At 37.8% G+C, this 18,933-nt stretch overlaps 2 protein-coding genes across 3 annotated transcripts; both read left to right on the top strand.

The window, feature by feature from the left end:
• Positions 1-990: 990 nt before the first annotated feature.
• On the top strand, positions 991-4,078 carry efcab10 (EF-hand calcium binding domain 10; the record flags this gene model as incomplete). Its single annotated transcript, XM_080438144.1, has 4 exons — positions 991-1,093; positions 1,521-1,685; positions 2,176-2,272; positions 3,946-4,078. 4 exons carry the CDS (start codon positions 991-993, stop codon positions 4,076-4,078), a joined length of 498 nt encoding a protein of 165 aa, XP_080294270.1.
• Positions 4,046-17,428, top strand: samm50 (SAMM50 sorting and assembly machinery component). Of its 2 annotated transcripts, none has more exons than XM_080437798.1 (15): positions 4,046-4,202; positions 5,532-5,642; positions 5,897-5,998; positions 6,256-6,343; positions 6,947-7,053; positions 9,781-9,911; positions 10,166-10,253; positions 10,965-11,093; positions 11,648-11,719; positions 11,932-12,018; positions 13,073-13,143; positions 13,771-13,838; positions 14,375-14,521; positions 15,151-15,292; positions 17,116-17,428. In XM_080437798.1, exons 1-15 carry the CDS (start codon positions 4,182-4,184, stop codon positions 17,159-17,161), a joined length of 1,410 nt encoding a protein of 469 aa, XP_080293924.1. In that variant the 5' UTR covers positions 4,046-4,181; the 3' UTR covers positions 17,162-17,428. The 2 variants fall into 2 exon arrangements, with proteins under 2 accessions (XP_080293924.1, XP_080293923.1); XM_080437797.1 differs by having other exon boundaries at positions 13,771-13,840; positions 14,368-14,521.
• Positions 17,429-18,933: the final 1,505 nt, after the last annotated feature.

Genomic DNA, 18,933 nt, shown 5'->3' with positions numbered 1-18,933 from the left:
GGTTCAGGAGGTGGTAGAAACCCAACTGGTTTGGGATCAAATTAACTTACTTTTCAGGCAGAACACAGATTCAAGAATGACAGATAACAGACAGTAGGTTTTGAGGTACGCTAGTGATAATTGTATACGGTAGGTTATACTGGAATAGATTGGGGACCCACACTGTGGCTACAGTGGGAACTGCTTGGAAAACCCGTGTGGATAGAACACCAAAAAATGGTGGGTAATAGTTAGTAGAAGTACTGCTAAATTTATAGAAGGGTATATATTGCAGCAGACTAGGTGCTTTCACTAATTGACTTATTTTGGCTACCATGGCCCAAATATATGATTTTGCACTGTCCCATACATATTTGGCTATAAAATAAGACACACTTTCATTGATCCTGGGGGAAACTTAGGTGTCACGGCAGCAACAGCAGTAAGAGTGAAAAACGGGAGAGGTACAGGTAAGACTAGAACAAGTCAAGAAACAAGCTAAGATAAGAATACATTTCAATAAAATTATAAAATAGACTCTGACAGTAGACATCATTCTGTAGTGGTTTTCTGAACGAATGATTAAACATGTACAGTAGGTCTATTTCAATAGCGTATATATGAATATCTATCACCAATGAATACATTAATGAATATACATGATATACAGTATGTACAGTCTGTTAACAGTGAATATGATACAGTGCCAGTGTCAACATGTCTTCTGCAGTGAGATAATATTACAGTGAATTTATGTAGCTAGCTACAGTCTATATTAGTCTATCATTGAATAACCTATAATATGAATGAATATTAAGTAAACATCTCTCAATAGCTTAGTTATACTTAAATGGGCTTTTACCAACATCTGCCTAGTAAGATAGGGCAGACGCTAGAGAAAATCCATCTAATTTATAAAAGTTTTTATGACTCTTATTTTGAATTTCTGAGCCGGAAGTCCTACAGCATACGACGTGTATCCTAGCAACCACTATAAACTACATTTCAAACATGGCAACGCCAAGAGAAAAAGAAGCTGCTGGGTATCTTGAAAAACACAAAATTGTTGAACTAATGGACAATTTAACGAGTATGCTGTTCTTTTATAGACCAGGTGAGGTTAGCGTTTCAGTTTTTCTATTTTGCAAATTATTATCATTCTCTGTTTGTTAGAGAGTCAAACATCATGGAAAAAACGTCACGTTTTTAAAATACAATCGTTTGAATTAGCTGAATCTGTCTTGAGAGATTCATGTGTGTGTGTGTGTGTGTGTGTGTGTGTGTGTGTGTGTGTGTGTGTGTGTGTGTGTGTGTGTGTGTGTGTGTGTGTGTGTGTGTGTGTGTGTGTGTGTGTGAGAGAGAGAGAGAGAGAGAGAGAGAGAGAGAGAGAGAGAGAGAGAGAGAGAGAGAGAGAGAGAGAGAGAGAGAGAGAGAGAGAGAGAGAGAGAGAGAGAGAGAGAGAGAGAGAGAGAGAGAGAGAGAGAGCGAGAGAGAGAGAGAGAGAGAGAAAGTGTAACTCTTTATCACCATTGTCTTTGCAGAGAATCCCACAGAGTTTCTCATTAACCAGTTGGAACAGATGGAAGCATCTAAACAGAAATCTGTGGATGCACCCTGTCTCTTTGATGAGTCCAACCTGGACTCTGTATTTGGCATCTTGGACCCTACAAAGCAAAAATACATAACATATGTTCAATACAAGGAAGGTAAGCAGAGGAAGGATTGTCACTTTGAGGAGTATGATAATGGCACAATCGTGGAAGAAGTACTCACATTTCAGCAATAACAATGTAGATAGATACTCTGTTACAACTTGTAACAGATTTGCACTTGTAACAAGTGCAAGTACAAATCCGTTATTCCTAAAAAATATATAATTTAAAAGTAAAAGTTATTGACATCAAAATATAATGCAGTACCAAACATAAAAGTAGTAATTTATGAATGGCCCATATAACTATAGAGTCTTATTAGGATTGAAATTTGTAATGCTTGTTCCAAAGAATTAGAAATGCATGCTTGTGTTCAACTGTTCATCACATTTCATTTCACAAACAATGACTAGTCTGAGGCTGTATTATTCACTCACTACATGTTTAGTGTTTATTTTACAATCTGTTAATAGCGAATTAAAAAACAGTATGAAGACACAATGGGACAATTCTAACACTAACTATGTAATTTCCTCTGCTGCAGCGTTAACCACACTGGGGATAGCAGATATAAACATTAATAAGTGTCCTGAAGGTGCAGATGAAGACAGGATATCCCGAGAGACATTCAAAAGAGAGGCGTACGTACGCACTGCTGTCTGTTTTCTTCATCACTTCACTTCATTCCAAGCAGTTAAATATCCATTAAGAAATAGTGTCCATTAAATAAATAAACCAAACTGTTATTAATTGTGAAGTTTGTATAAGAAGTATGTAAAAGATACTGTAATAGTCATAATAATTTGAAAACTTCTAGAAGCTTACTGTGTAAAATGATTTAGAAGGATACTATAAATGTAATTTAATTTGACTGTAATTATTCTTACAATAAAATGCAAGGGGACAAATGAACCAAATAGACCCTCATCGGTCCATTTGGTTTGTGGGTGCGGTTGGGTACACCTACTGCACCATGAATGCATGGTACAGTAGGTGGAGGAATGTCATGTTCTGTGTCTCTTTTCTTGCAGGAGAAAAGGCCTACAGAGAAGTTCAGCCACTTATTTACAATCTTAAATGTCCTGTTTTGTGTTTGTAATATGTTATAAAAAAATAAATTTATATTATCACTATTTACAAACAAATGTTAATGTCTAATTTCTTTGTTTTACACATTATACCCCCACATGAATCTAATTCCCAACAGGCATTGTGAGAGGCACCTCACAACCCTAGTATTTGCAAAAAGATTTGCATAGACAATAAATAAAAAGTACAATGAAATACAGTTAGCAAAGTTATTGAATGTAATTTGTAATATACATGTCTTTTTTTTTTGCTGTCTTTGACTTTGACAGTTCAACTGTGTGATTTGTCTATATGTACTTATAGTTATAGAAAATACTTTTCTAACTTTTCCTATCATGAACCCAACAGACACCATAGTACAGTAGAACCTTATGGCCTTAAAAGGGTGTGCAGAAGAGAGGAAGAGGTATTTTATGGATTATGATATGATTTGGACATACAGGATTATATTCAGCTCTGCAAGTATAGTAAATTATAATACATTGCAGAGTTAAATACTTAAGGGATGGAGATATGATCAGTAAGATCAGTTCTTCTTCATCAGGATTAGACATGTTAGGCATGCAGGCTGGTAACCTAGTTAGTTTGAGGTAATGCAGTGGTTCAGTGCGAACCAGGGTTCCTTGGGGCGATTCCATACAGACACTCAGTGGTGGAAAAAGTACTCATATTTTTTACTTAAGTAAAAGTAAATACTGCAATGTAGAAATACTCTGTTACAAGTGAAAGTCCGGTAATCAAAATTTACTTGAGTAAAAGTATAAATGTATTGGCATCAAAATATATTTAAAGTACCAAAAGTAAAAGTATTCATTATGCAGAATATCCCGTTTGACAAGTTATCCTATGTCTAAAATGTATAAAAATCTCTTGAAAATAGCAGATCTACAAGATGCGACGCGTTGAGGGCTTGTAGATTGGATAAATAGCCAAAGTTTAAATAGGGCTGAAGTGGTTAATGTATGTTCTGTAGTAATAATCACGTATCTACAAAGTAACCAGTAACTAAAGTTTTCAAATAATTGTAGTGGAGTAAAAAGTACAATATTTGCCTCTGAGATGTAGTTGAGTAGAAGTAAAAGTATTGAAAATTGGAAATACTCCAGTAAAGTAAAGATTCCTCAGATTTGTACTTATAAGTACAGTACTTGAGTACATGTACTTGTTTACTTTACACCACTGCACAAGTGATGTAACGCCTTGCATATGCACTCCGGGACAGTAGGTGGCTGACGTGGCTCAAGAAGAAGAAACAGATGAAGAAGGAGGAGAAGAAAAAAAAGAAAAAAAAGGAAACACAAATAGGAAAAAGGGGCGTGGTTAAGAAGTGTCATGGCGGCACCCGCCTGCAAATATAAACTACCCTCGTCCGACGGACTTCTAGTACATATGATTTAACTTCTCCAATAAACCAAACATATCTGCTATATTTCGCAGGGCGATCGTGCTCTAGTCCTAAGAATGGGTACCGTTCATGCCAGGGTAAGGACATCTACGTCACATTTATTACATGAATGAACGCATGACCTATATACAGTATGTGTGCACTGTACAAGGCTAATGTTACTGCTGTCAAACCCCCACACAGGCCCTATGACAAGCATGGACCAGTCATAATCCCCAAAACGGAGTCATATTTTTATAAAAATAAAATAAGAATTACTTACGTGCTTTTATACACTTGATATACAATATAAAGTGCAGTAGCCTACTGACATATTTGATTCATAACCACTAAGACTCAGTGCACCTAAACTGGCTGTTTCTTTTTCTTTCTTTCTTTTTTTTTGTGATATATTCATTTTTGATACTTTTTTAATTTGCTAACTGTAATAATGGGATATTGGGATTATGACTATTATAAATAATATTTTGTTAATATTCTATAATGACTACTATGTGGTCTTATTAAGTAGGGTCTTAAAAAATCGAGAATATTCAGAGGTGAAATTGATTGATTGATTGAATACTTTATTAACAGTTTGCAAAAAAGTACAGTGGTACAGATTTAATAATACAAAAGGATGCTAAAGATGACCCCAAAAAGCCCAACTAGGGCTTATTTCCATTAAGGTCCTGTGTATTCAATTCAAAGACAAACAATAATGCACAATAATATGCAAAACATCATATATACAAGTAGTCAAATAGGGGGAAAGGATATTTGGGGGTGATGTGCACAGGTTGTATTTACTATGTCTTGTCATATGTATACAGAAGCATAGGGCGTGTTTACCGTGCAAATATTTAACAGATTAAGGGTCTATGGGTGGTACTTGTGAAAGCTATACAACTGTTTTGAAGGCTGTGAATTTAGGGATTGTTTGTTATGCATTTCATACCAACAGAAAGCATACATGACTGAGTAGGACTATGCTACTGAGAAGGGGAAAATATATGATTAATGAAAAAGTAAAATATTAATTTAAATTAATGGTTCATGATGAAAGAATAAATCAAACACAAATAAGCTTAAGGTATAATAAGCTATAGGCACAGCATATATGATAATAAACCTGTTCTTCATGACCAATGATACAGAATAGATTTTAGGCTCTGAGTTAGCTAGCTAGTGGGAAAAGGAAGATTGCAGCAGATAATGCATCCAGTGTCTGATACTGTGGTGAACCCAAACCATGCTGAATAGGTTACCTTGGTAGCCAGATCGTCAGTCTGCAGAAAGTGGAAGCTGAGAGGTCTTCCTCACACTTCTGTAATATGAAGAATTTTATGGGAAATTTTACATTGTAGCATGGTAACTTAAGTATTGAAATATAACCTTTTATCTGTTGATGTTGACCTGTGTTACAGAGCCTAGACCCTCTGCCCATGCGAGGGCCTGAGCTGGGTGTTCAAGCCGATGACATCGAGGCACCAGAGATGGAACAGGAGTCAAAGCAAGAGGTTCTGGAAAACAAGAATGTAAGGATTTGCCTTGTTCTGCATCCAGTTATTATTTAAAATAATTTAGCATGGGTCCATATTATTTTCTTATCATTTATCATATGAAATCACATATCTATGTCATAAATAATAATAATTATTTGTATTCTTTTAAAGAACAAACAATGGCAGTAGACAACACTCCTCAGTTTTGGAAGTGCATTGAACAGTGCATTGAACAGACATGTAGAAACACAACTCTGCTCATTTGTTGCTGCCTAATCTTTTTTCAGGTTGTGGTTCAGCGTGTACATATAGACGGCCTATCGAGAACCAAGGATGACCTGTTAACCTATGAAATCGCTGGAGTCTTCCGAGCAAAAAACCTAATTGACGTGAGTATTCGTTGAAGAAGTTGCTGTCAGATATGCTCATGTTTAATTGCTTGCATTTCTTAGTCCTCAAACTCAAGACATTATTTGTTAAAATGGGAAATTTGGTTTTCAGTACATTTTCACTAAAACAGGGGAATCTTTCTTAATTCTTGAAAAGTTCACCGCTTTTTCTGTCAAACTGCAACAGATTGTTATTGTTGTACTGAAGTGTGTTCCCATCAGCAGTCCTACTATGTGGTTCTCTCATGTGTTATTAGGTCATGAAGACATCCCATGAAGCCAGACAGAAGTTGCTACGTCTCGGCATCTTCAGAAAAGTAGAAGTTGTCATCGACACCTCACAAGGTACTGTCACATACGTCATGGTTTACATCGGAACATAGTACCCCGTCAGATATCTCTTTGATGTAATATGTGATTTTTAATTCCTATACATTTTTAGGGTTGCAACTATCAATTAATTTTTTGATCAATCGAATAATCGATAGCCGTGGTTTTGGATAATTAAGAAATATATGTATCAACAAATCAACACGAAAAAATTAACAAATTAACATCACCAGACGATCAGAGATCTGCACATGGGCTACTGAATGGGCTAAAACTGTGTTGAAACTATTCAGAGATTTAAAAAATAACAGCATCACAGATCCAATAGAAAGACTTTAGGGTCCTTCATATTATGATGGTATCAAGATTGGAGCAGTGGATGTAGGTTTGTTACCACTGATTTTCTCCAGCGTCTAAGCCCATTCATTGAATTTACATTTCCCCAGACGTATCAGTAGGCAGAGATCTCTGATCATCTGGCTACATGAGACTATATGTTCACATAAAAACACAATTTAAAAAGTATTACATTTTTGTTTATACAGTATTTTTTATAATAAAAATAATCCATTTGTTGCATTTAGAGATCCAGAAATAAGCTTGGTTTTGCCCCTGTAGGTACGGACGCTCTTCCCAACGGTCTAGATGTCACGTTTGAGGTGACAGAGTTGAGACGGATGACCGGCAGCTACAACACCATGGTTGGAAACAATGAAGGAAGCATGGTCAGTACCACAACACCTGCTATACAGACCTCACCTATCACATATGAAGGAAGCATGGTCATCAGTACTGCTATACATATCAGATACGCCTCAGTTTGTTCTGAAGTTAGTGATGGAAGACTGGTCTGCTCCTGTTAATTTAGTTGTGGCAAAGAGTTTTCTATGTAAGATACATGATGGAATGCTACCTCAATCACAACTATGGGGTGTCAGGCCAGGCCAAATAAACTTAAAGGGCAAATTCAAAATATAAAATGTAGCCTGTAGCCCAAGGGTGCCCACACTTTTTTTGACTTGAGAACTACTTTTAAAATGACCAGCTCAAGTGGGCACTGGGGGCGTGTCTTCTCCTCCGCGTCATCAGCGCCCATACCCTAGGTGGGGTTGGCGAAAGGGCCTACTCTGTGTGGAGTTTGCATGTTCTCCCCGTGTCTCCTAGGGTAGTTAATACCCTCACAAAAACATGTAGTAATCCTGGTCACTATACCGCCTCCCCCATGACAGCCGGGGCGCCTGATGGAGGGGAAGGGAACTGGTTGGAATAACGTGTTCCTTCCACGCGCTACGTCCAACCAGGGAAACTCCCCCCTGTCAGGTGACAAGAAGGTCAGTTGGCTCTCATGCCTGAAGGAAGCATGAGCTCGGCCCTGGCCTCCCTACTGTGGGGTGACAGGTGTAATACTGGTGTAGGGCTGGTGTAGTGCCCTAGCCTGGTAAACCCTCCCTCCGGAAATCTCATTTCTATTTGATTCCAGGAGTGAGTCTGGCCTGATCGCCCATTCTGCAATATTGGCTGCGGGCTGGAGTTGGGCGGGAGTAATACAGTTGACTGACAACCCCTTCAGCCAATGATAATTTTTCCCCTTCAGCCAATCAGCAGTTCACCAGTCTAATGTGACGCAACGGCAGTGGTGGAAAGTAACTAAGTACATTTACTTAAGTACTGTACTTAAGTACAATTTTGAGGTAATTGTACTTTACTGGAGTAACTCCAATTGTCTATACTTTTACTTCTACTCCACTACATCTCAGAGGCAAATATTGTACTTTTACTCCACTACAATTATTGGAAAACTTTAGTTACTAGTTACTTTTCAGATATAAATTATTACATTATGAAACATACATTAACCACTTTAGCCCTATTTTATACCTAGGCTATTTGAAAATAGCCGATCTACAAGCTCACAACGCGTCGCATCGCGACGCGTTGTGAGCTTGTAGATCTGCTATTTTCAAACATTTTAGTACTTTTACTTTTGGTACTTTAAGTACATTTTGATGCCAATACTTCTGTACTTTTACTCAAGTACATTTTTAATTCTGGACTTTTACTTGTAACAGAGTATCTTTATATTGCAGTATTGGTACTTTTACTTAAGTAAAGAATTTGAGTACTTTTTCCACCACTGCGCAACGGGACTTTTGAGACGTTCATGCCCAAAATGGGTTGCCTTATTCGGATACATGGGTGTCACTGCCCACCCCTACCGGTTCTCTAAATTTTTATTTTTAAATAGGCTTTGTCATGATTAATTGACCACATATATGAAGTTAAACAAGTAAATTCTATCCAAACGATATCTTATAAGTAAATTCCGTGCCTCAAAATAGAAGTTAGAGAGCTTTTTGAAGTAAAAAAATAGCGGAGAATATAGCGGACAAGAAAAAGATGGCTGCCGTTTGTGTTTTGGGCTCACTCGAACTCGCCACCTGATTGGCCAACTGTCGCTGTCAATCACAGAACGATGTGCGACGACGCTGATAGGCTCGGTTAGCTGGTAATTTCACTAGAAACCCCCACAATGGGCTATCAGGCCAGACTCACTCCTGGAATCAAATAGAAATGAGATTTCCGGAGGGAGGGTTTACCAGGCTAGTAGTGCCCAGGATCACTTAGGAAATTGGCACCGGGTGAAAAAAATGGGTTACAAAAATCGCGGGATAAAAATTTTAGATTAAAAAAAAATAAAAATAAAAAAAAATGACCAGCTCAAAAAGATCTACCAACCAAAAAATTATCATACCATTGCTGAAAATACTTTAAAATTCAGACAAATAGGCAGCCTACGTGTCAGTGTCAGCTACATTATTCCTTAAATCAGGGGTTCCCAAAGTTGGGGTCGCGACCCCACTTGGGGTCGCAAGATTATTTTGGGTCATAAAAAAAAAAAAAATTATTTTATTTTATTTTAAATTCAACAGAATGGATGAAATACAACCTAAAATGATTACAAATAGTACATTTTACCATTTTAATACATTTCAAATGTGCACCGAACGTGCAAGTTTATGTGCATAAATTACCTCCAGGTTTAGGTGGGGTCGCGAGTCAATGGCCGCCTTATTTTGGGGTCGCGGGCTGAAAAGTTTGGGAACCCATGCCTTAAATGATTCTCAACAGCAGGTGATGCTATGGAAAGACCACCCTATGTTGTATTTTATTTCTCTGGTACTTATAGTTCTTCTCCTATGCCTTCTTTCACTTTAAAACACCTCTGGGGTCATTTTAACATCTGCTCTGACAGTTTTTAAGTTGCATTAGATCAGACACGCCCCCTCCCTCCCTATATAAGCCTAACCATGTTAGACTCATTTAAAACACATGTCCCTGGTTCTGGTGACTGATATTTTCAGCCTAATGCTGGAGTGGACAGTGTTTTTTTCTCTAGAATCTTTATTGAAATAAACAAATATTGAGAAAAGTATTTCCTTTCACATTTACAGGTACTAGGGTTGAAGCTCCCCAACATGTTTGGACGTGCAGAGAAACTCACCTTCCAGTTCTCTTATGGCACCAAAGAGACGTCTTATGGTCTGTCTTTCTTCAAACCCCAACCTGGACGCTTCGAGCGCAAGTAAGGCATGACTACTCCACCACAACTTATACTTAGTTATAGGTCCTCTTGCAGAGAAATAACTTACTTGAAGGTTTGCATTGTTTTTAATTATGATGGTTGAGTTATTAAGCCCATTCAGAAAACATGTTAATTCATGTGTAGAGTAAGGGTCGTTCACCAAAAGTCATTCAAGTTAAGCTTATTCTGACAGCAGTGATATCAAGGAAACGCTTTTCTCTGGTAACATTGTATTTTCTGTTCCGCTGCAACAGCTTCTCAATCAACTTGTACAAAGTCACAGGCCAGTTTCCATGGAGTTCCCTGAGAGAGACAGATCGAGGTGTCTCCACAGAAATGACTGTAAATACTTTCATCCATCCCTGATACCGGTTATCTTATTCACCTTTTGTTTAATCTGCTGTTTTCCTCTTGCCTCTTTTTCACAATAATGAAGTAACTTATTAAACGACCACTTAAAGGTCTATAATCAATACAGTCTATTCACAGCTTCTGCCATATATCATGCGTTAACTTCAACGTTATTTTTTATTATACTTGGCATTCGTTTAAATTTTTTCAAAAGTTATTAAAACGTTAAAACTTGAGTCAATCTTGGCCAAACATAAATGAGTAACTCATGGATGATTGAATGTTGTGTTTCTCAGGGAATATTTTTGGATAAACTTTTCAAATGAGTATGCATTTTAAAATGCAATGATACCATAACTTTAATAACAAAACATAACCATGCATTCATTTTTATGATTTCATTACCTGTCTCAAGCACATTTGAATTCCCTGCAAATTGATTTGAATAGTGTATGACACAAACTGAATCCAATGGCTTCCTTGAAAATCAAACAAACCATAGAATGCTTTGGAAAATGGTCGTCAGTAATGTCAATTATATTGTGAGTCAAATTCAATGGGCTAAACATGCTAGACCACCGGTATGTTAATTTAAGTAATCACATTACAGTGGTTAGTTCCCCCAAAATGCATTAGTCTCCTCTTCTCTCCTTTTCTCTTACATTAACTACGGTATGTTTATTTTTATTTCTGTCCCACCAGTTCCCACTGTGGAAAACCAGTCAGACGTTGAAGTGGGAGGGTGTGTGGAGAGAACTGGGCTGTCTGGCTCGTACAGCATCCTTCGCTGTCCGGGAGGAGAGTGGTCACTCTCTCAAGTCCTCACTCTCGGTACTGTACTACTGTATTCTAAAGATATTGTCTCGCGAACCTTGCTGTGGGTCCGCCTGCCTTATTTTAAAGTGATTTAGAAAGTAATTAATTTGTTGCTGAAACTTGCACAGCAGGATGTCGAGTGAACCAACATGGGACTTTGAGGGAACCAAATTGAGCACTCCTGCTATCCTAGGAAATACTAAATCACGCCACGTGTTAGTCACTCTCAGCCATGTGTCCACCAGAGTGTGCTGAAAATGCCAAACAAAGTTGGGCTGAAACACTACCAGAGGCATTAAGCTACGAGGCTTAACTATGCACACCTCTAGGTGCATTTGGTTTAGTTTAATAGGAAGGGGTGAAAACATATTAACATACTTTGTATCAGTAGCAGCACAATGAGGAGTTTGTTAGTTTCCATTAGTGAATATACTATACCAACATTGTGGTTGTTGTTAAAAAACGACTAACAAGTAGAAATAGATCAATTATGTGTTGAAATATAATTTTGTGTCAATATGAAACACAACTATATATGTATTGACTTTTCTAATTATCTTCTCTCCTAGCATGCTATGGTTATTGACACCAGAAACTCCTCCATTCTTCCCAGGAACGGGGGCCTGATAAAGATCCATCAGGTTAGTTTACTAGCCATAATACTATTTGTGTTCACTGACACAAGGAAGAACCGTACCAATAGTAGGGATGGGTATCGTTAGGATTTGATTGATTCCAACTCCGTAACATATAGCTAAATCATAGTTTATTGTTTGGTTGTGTTTATTGATGTTTAGTGATATTGTATTGTGTCATGCTTATGTTGTGTTATATTGTGTGTTGTGTTGTGTAGGAGTTGGCTGGTTACACCGGGGGCGATGCCAGTTTCGTGAAGGAGGACTTTGAGATCCAACTCAACAAAAGTTTGTTCTGGGACTCGGTGAGATACTCCATAATAATGTAAAGTTATAATATGTTCAGTTTTGTTCTATTTAGTTGTATTATGTTAATTATTCAGTTCAGTCCATTTCAGTCCAATTCAAACAGATTAAAGACCAGCTGAAATGGCTTCGCAACCATATCAAGATGTATTTCCTTGTGAAACGGGCTAGGTTCTTCCTCAGCCAATCACATCAGTGGTGTTTCATTTCAGCTGGTCTTTAAATTCAATACATTATACATAATTAAATGATCAAGAAAGAATAACTTTGATTGTCTATCTTGCGGTTTATTTTAGTCTAGTTTGCACAATAATAAACAGAAGCAAAGAATAAGAAATATAAAATATGGTTGAGTGAGTACTTGAAACCAGTGTTTCTGTAACCAACTGGAAAAAAAACTGACAATATGAATTAACACTTCATTTGAAAATGTTTGTCAAACAAGTTAACACTTTTAAACAAAAGAGGATTTCCAAAGAGGTACTGCTTGCCAAAAAAGGTGTGAAATGCAGACTTGCAAAGAAAATAATTCCAAGGCACTCCGTCTCAAGTGAAAAAAATATATGAATGTATTTAGAGCAAGGCAAATGAGTATGACCAATGCGTTTCAACTTAGAAGGTCTTCATCAGGGTTTGTTTGTCTGTTGACAAAAGTTAATAATTTTGTCTGTCTCCCTCTCAGCTTTCCTACTGTCTGTGTCTCTTACATTGTCTCCCCTGTCTCTCCTACATTATTTCCTTCCAAGATTTCCAATTGTCTCTGCTATACTGTCTCCCTCTCAGCTGTCCTACTGTCTGTCTGTCTGTTTGTCTCTCCTACACAGTCTCCCTCTGAGTTTGTCTAGACAGACAGTTCTAAAGGAGAGAGGGAGAAAGTGTAGGAGAGACAGTCTCCCTCTCAGACTGCATCTCCAACATTGTTACCCTCTCATCTGTCCCACTCCCTGTCTCCCTGACAGCTGTCCTACAGTCTCCCTCTGAGACAGTATCTCCTACAGATTTCTACTGTTTCTGCTGCTGATTTTTGAAAAAGCTTTTTCCTTCATCTCTCAGGTCTTGTCTGCCTCTATGTGGGGAGGGGTGCTGTTGCCAATCGGTGAAAAGCCAACGAGCATAGCAGACAGGTACATAATGATACTGAATACCGTCCAACCGCTCTGTATTACTTACTGTAAATGGAATATTTAAAAGTGTCCTTTCACTTGGGCCCTATTTTCATAGTTGTTTCTATTATGCTCATTGGTTATGATTTAAAAGGTTACATCATTATCATAAAACATTCATCTGTTGTTTTTTTTTGTTATTCAATTAATCTATGCAATTATTTTATACCATAATGGTGATAAAACGAGGCAATAAAGTACAATGCTCATCAATTTTAAATGTCATGTGAACCCAAGAAGACATCTTGAAATTATTTAATCAGCGAACAAAAACATAACTTTTCATTTTATAATATGAAACAAAGACATTATTCACATTTGATGGAGTTATAAATAGTTCATATTAGAAATATTTACATGATGCTAGGTGATCTCCAGGACATGAAGCTCTCAAAAAATGTCATAACCAGTCAGCATCATGGTGATGCTTACATGACATGTGTGTGTGTGTGTGTGTGTGTGTGTGTGTGTGTGTGTGTGTGTGTGTGTGTGTGTGTGTGTGTGTGTGTGTGTGTGTGTGTGTGTGTGTGTGTGTGTGTGTGTGTGTGTGTGTGTGTGTGTGTGTGTGTGTGTGTGTCTCTGTGCTAGGTTCTATCTTGGGGGTCCAACCAGCATCAGAGGGTTCAGTATGTACAGTATGGGTCCACAGAGCGATGGTGAGACATTTCTTTGGCTTGAGCTTTATATATTACACACGCCCAAACCCTCCTGCCAATGTATCTGGCAATGATGAAAACAGTGACTATTCCAACCCATATAAACCTAAGCTCTGTTTCCTGCAACAGAGCTTTGTTGGTCAGCACTTTGGTCAGCAGTCAGCACTCTTCTACACAGAGGTCTTCTTCACATAGATAGTGATTGAATAGTTTAACCACATGAACCCTGGTGTCCTTATTTTGGCACATTTTTTTTTACATTTTCAAAATGTTTTAATTGTCAAATAAAAGTACAAATAGCAGATCTACAAGTACACACCTTGCTGATAATTTTACATTGTAGATTTTGGTCCCTGAAATAAAGATGGAATCAAATAGGGGTCTGTGGCTTCTGCTATCTATCCATTGAAGTACAGGGAGTGAAAGCTCTATCCCTGTCAAGCGTTGGTGCCGTTATACCATTGACCTACTGTACACAGGACCACTATAGGCCTACTGACCTGTGGTGTTCTGTGCTGGTATTACTGGTCTGGCAGGTGACTACCTGGGAGGAGAGGCCTACTGGGCTGGGGGTCTACACCTCTACACACCTCTTCCATTCAGACCAGGACGGGGGGGCTTTGGTGACCTCTTCAGAACACACTTCTTCCTCAACGCCGGGAATCTGTGCAACCTCAACTACGGTGGGTATCAGAATCACTCGACATCAACGACATTTGAATACCCACTAAAAGAGCACACATTACTCACATGAGTGTAGCATTACATTGCAAAACATATATTAGACCAGTAGGTGGTAGACTACAGGTAGACAAAGCTCAGGAAGTAAAATTAGTGTTCATTATAAGGTAGGGTAAAATAGCCTACCTGGGTGTTGTAGTGCAGTGTAGTCAGCAGTGGTTAAAGTTTTAGTTGGCAGTAGGATGTATGGTATACCTACCTTAGCTTTACTATAGTTAACGTGTTCACTTCTTTTATTAGGTTATCAGTTATAAATGGTAAATGGTGCATTTATATAGCGCTTTTATCCAAAGTGCTTTACATAGATTGTGCATTACATTCACACACACATTCACACACCGATGGCGGAGGAAACCATGCTGCCACCAACCTGCTCATCGGGAGCAATTAGGGGTTCAGCGTCTTGCTCAAGGACACTTCGACACTAACTCTTCTGGGGGAGCCCGGGATCGAACTGGAAACCTCACGGCTTCCATCCGGCCGCTCTACCGACCACTCTACCCCTGAGCCACTACCGCCCAGTTATTGATCAATTTATTTTGTGTGTGCACTTGTCGTTACCTTCCTCCAGGAGAGGGCCCACGAGCTCACCTGCAGAAGTTGGCAGAGTGTATCCGCTGGTCATATGGAGCAGGCATCGTGCTGCGTCTGGGGAACATCGCCCGCCTAGAACTGAACTACTGCATTCCTATGGGAGTCCAGAGTGGAGACAGGTACGGACAGCTAGTGTTCGATGCTATTAGTCACATTGTGTTCATACCTAAAGGTTACTGCTGGTTTAGAAGACAAAAATACAGGATGCTTAACTATACTTTTCAAAACAATTTATTTGCCTTTATTATTATTATTATTAGTGTGGTTGCCCTAACAGGGCAACCAGACTATAGTAATCCTCCAGCTTTATTATTATTATTGTATATAAACAATAGTTTAGATCGTCTCTCCTCCCACAGTTTTTATTCCCCAATGTAGTGCCATATCTCAAAATGACCGTCTTGACCTGGAATCGTGCGCCTGTATTTTGCTAAGAGATTGGTTAAATAGTTTAATTGATATTGATTTATTAGTGCATTAAATGTCCCCATCCGCTTTAATGAAAAAGTGAAAAAACACAAATTCAAGTATTTTTTTCTCTGAAACCGTAAGAGCTAGAGTTACCAGATTTGGAGGGGAGGTTCATAATTAAGTCCGAAATTATTGAAAAAATAATTACACTAATCGGCCACATGGTGGCGCTATAACAGCCCCCTTTACGTTTTGGCCTATAACTCTTGAACCGTAGGTCGTAAAATCAAAATTTTCCCCTGGATTCCTTGGGTCACGACGCATCTCCCCATATAGGCCACGCCCATTTGCGTCAGGGTAGATTTTCCGCCATTTTGAATTTTCTTCAAAACACACTTTTAGCTCCTCCTCCCATATATTTTGTCCAAATTTAACAAAAATCGGTACACATGATCTCTGGGCGCATGCGATAAACATATCCAAACAGCATTTTGATAGTCCTTACCGTTCGTCCGTAAATGGCTTCCAAAGTTAGCGGGAGGGGCCCGTTTTACCAAAAATGCTACAAATCACGAACGAAACGTCCAGTCAATCCCAAATTTGAATCACATGTCGAGGGTGGTTTACTCAACAAATCCCCTAAAAAAATTCCACTTTGATCCATAGGGGGCGCCACAAATGCTCAAAATGTAACCTTTTGATGCAAAAACCTTATTTTGGGGGGATCAATCCTCTCAAAATGAAACGCAAGTTATCTCAGGAGTTACGTGACAATGTAATTGGCACAGCCTCCGACGGTATTCCTCCCAGCGTATTCCTCGAGTCCCGGCGGCAGCGACCCGCGACTAGCGTCGGCGCAACCACACTCTGCAATTGCCCTGAATTGCGACGCGTCTAGTTATTATTGTTATTATTATTATTATTATCATTATTATTATTATTATTATTATTATCATTGATATTATTAATGTAATCATTTTTGCTAGTGTAAATGGTAAGTAAACTGAAAAGTCTGAACTGTGCCCAGACTGAAGTGGGTTGAATCAGTGCTCTGTGGCTCCATCTGATGGAATACATCCAGAAATGCAGACATTTCCAGAATAAAAGTGAACTTGAAGTTCAAGCATGGTCTGATGCTTCTTAAAGGGGAATTTCACATAACTTAGTTAGGTAAAATACTCTACAAATGTTTTCTCCAAACAAACAAACAAACAAAAATGCCGGACAAATTCTCCCTGGTGGAGCAGCATACATCACATATACACCACAGACTTCATTCTGTACATGAAACAAGAAACACGTACTGTAAAAGAAAACAACAATTGCCAAATTTGACATGAGTTCCTTTCATTTATTTCATGGAGTGTTTTTTTTTTACCCTTTCATTTTGGGTGAACCTAGCATCAGTGAGTACATGGGTCTCTCCCAATGAGACGCAGTTGTACGTTGGTAATTTATGATCACTGAATAGTTTACTTTTCTCTCTTCCTTTGGATTTAAATGGAATCATGTTTCCCTCTTATCTTTACAGAATATCTGACGGGGTCCAGTTTGGAGCTGGAATCCGATTCCTGTGATTTTGTCTTCCTTCGAGTTTCATTGTTTCACGCAAGGGATATTTAATTGAATAAGGGAATCGATCTTCATAGTTTTTAATGACGGCTCCAACCACATAACGATATATTTTGGTAACTCTTGCTGTCAGTGTGCAAGCAAGACAGGTGCTAAAATGTGATATGTGGAAGTAAGGTATGTGATACAGGCCGTGAGTCGAATGTAAATGTGTTCTAGACTATAAGTTACTCTAATAAATTACCGGTATGTTCCCCGCATGTTTTAAGTGATTGCGTCTCGTTCCTGTGTTGGTAATATGCTGCACCTAAAAATGGGATTGATTTGAGAAAAAGGTGCTTTTAGATTAATAACGGCTTAGAGCCTAGAGGTACAGATGAAAAAGAGGCTTTAACTGAAAGAGGTTATAAACATGCAAAGAACATCATTCTAACATTCCTCATTCACTCTTAGATAAATCTTGTTCACATAAAATAACAGAAGAATAGAAATAACACAACATAATGAGCAGGAAAGGAAAGATGTTGGTGGGTTCTGTATTCAAATCTGTCAATAGTAGTAGTAGGCTAATACTGAAAAACATCTTTTTTACATATATGGTTTATGTTTTAACAGCATTATTGTTAAGCAATAGAATGATTCGACACAAATCTAACTTTAACCACTTAAACCCTATATTATACTTTGTCATAGGGCTGGGCAATTAACCGAAGATATATTAAAATCGACATTTAGAACCTAAACTGGCTTAAAGCGGGACCATGTAACTTTTTTTTTCATGAATACACATTTATTTTGTCCAATCTGTATGGTAGAGTATGTTAATACAATATAACTTATACAATTGGGGTGGTTGTATTTTGTCTCCCCGCTCTTCTATTGAGACATTTAAATCGTGTCAAAGGTCATGACCTAGACACAGGATCCGACACGAATTTTGACCTGATGGTCAAGATTAAATTTATCCCCTGAGCAAGCAGGCAGGCTCTATTTGCTCAATGGTTTAAAAAAAAAGAATCAGCACTTGCGCAGGAAACCAGGTTCAAATCCCTAACCCGGATTAGAAAAGGAAAGTTACATAGTGCAGATTTAATCTTTCTTGCTTATGTAGGTTCATTGAATAATCGAAGAAGCAGGTTTTTTGGATACAGTTTTTCTTATATGTCAACGATCAAAACAACATTGTAATAGATTTTTTTTTTATCACTTACTAGAATAGATTTTTGTAAGTTAGTTTATTTCGGTCCTTTTTAGACAAACAAGTATAGTACAGTTACATTAGTATTTCACCTTAAAATGGTCCGAAAAGGTGTAGGCTGAAGCTAAAGCTTATTTTGCCTACCCCATTTAAATACAAAATCAAATATCAAAATGGATCAATGAACATAGTTTTGTCATTTTGATTTAAAAACTGAAAAACAATTGATAAATACGTTTACTAATCCAAGTAAGAAAAGAACAAACAAAAAAACGAAAGAAAACATAAAAAACGAAAATTAAAATGTCACTAATTTTCGTTAACAACACAGTATCAAACTAGTCTGGCGTAGCATCACGTAACAATATAAAAGTTTTGCCACAAAAGACTACACCAAACTACACTACACTTCATTACTAGGTAGATACTTAGTACCATCAAGTATACATATACATACTCTTCTCATATATTCGTATTATACAATACATTAAGTATAATAGTACATGATACTACATAATAAACATATATACACACACAGCCTGCATATATTTCCATATGCAACAATAAGACTCATACCCA

This window comes from Gymnoscopelus braueri, assembly GCF_963280865.1.
Source record: "Gymnoscopelus braueri genome assembly, chromosome: 9".
NCBI lineage: Eukaryota > Metazoa > Chordata > Actinopteri > Myctophiformes > Myctophidae > Gymnoscopelus > Gymnoscopelus braueri.
Note: the sequence above shows the minus strand (reverse complement) of the source record. Positions and strands in the feature narration are given on the sequence as shown.

Coding starts and splice junctions, on each gene's coding strand:
- samm50 (XM_080437797.1), top strand. CDS start 4,182: ATGGGTACCGTTCATGCCAGG. Junction 7,054..9,780: donor GAAACAATGAAGGAAGCATG/GTCAGTACCACA, acceptor TCACATTTACAG/GTACTAGGGTTGAAGCTCCC. Junction 10,254..10,964: donor GTGTCTCCACAGAAATGACT/GTAAATACTTTC, acceptor CTGTCCCACCAG/TTCCCACTGTGGAAAACCAG.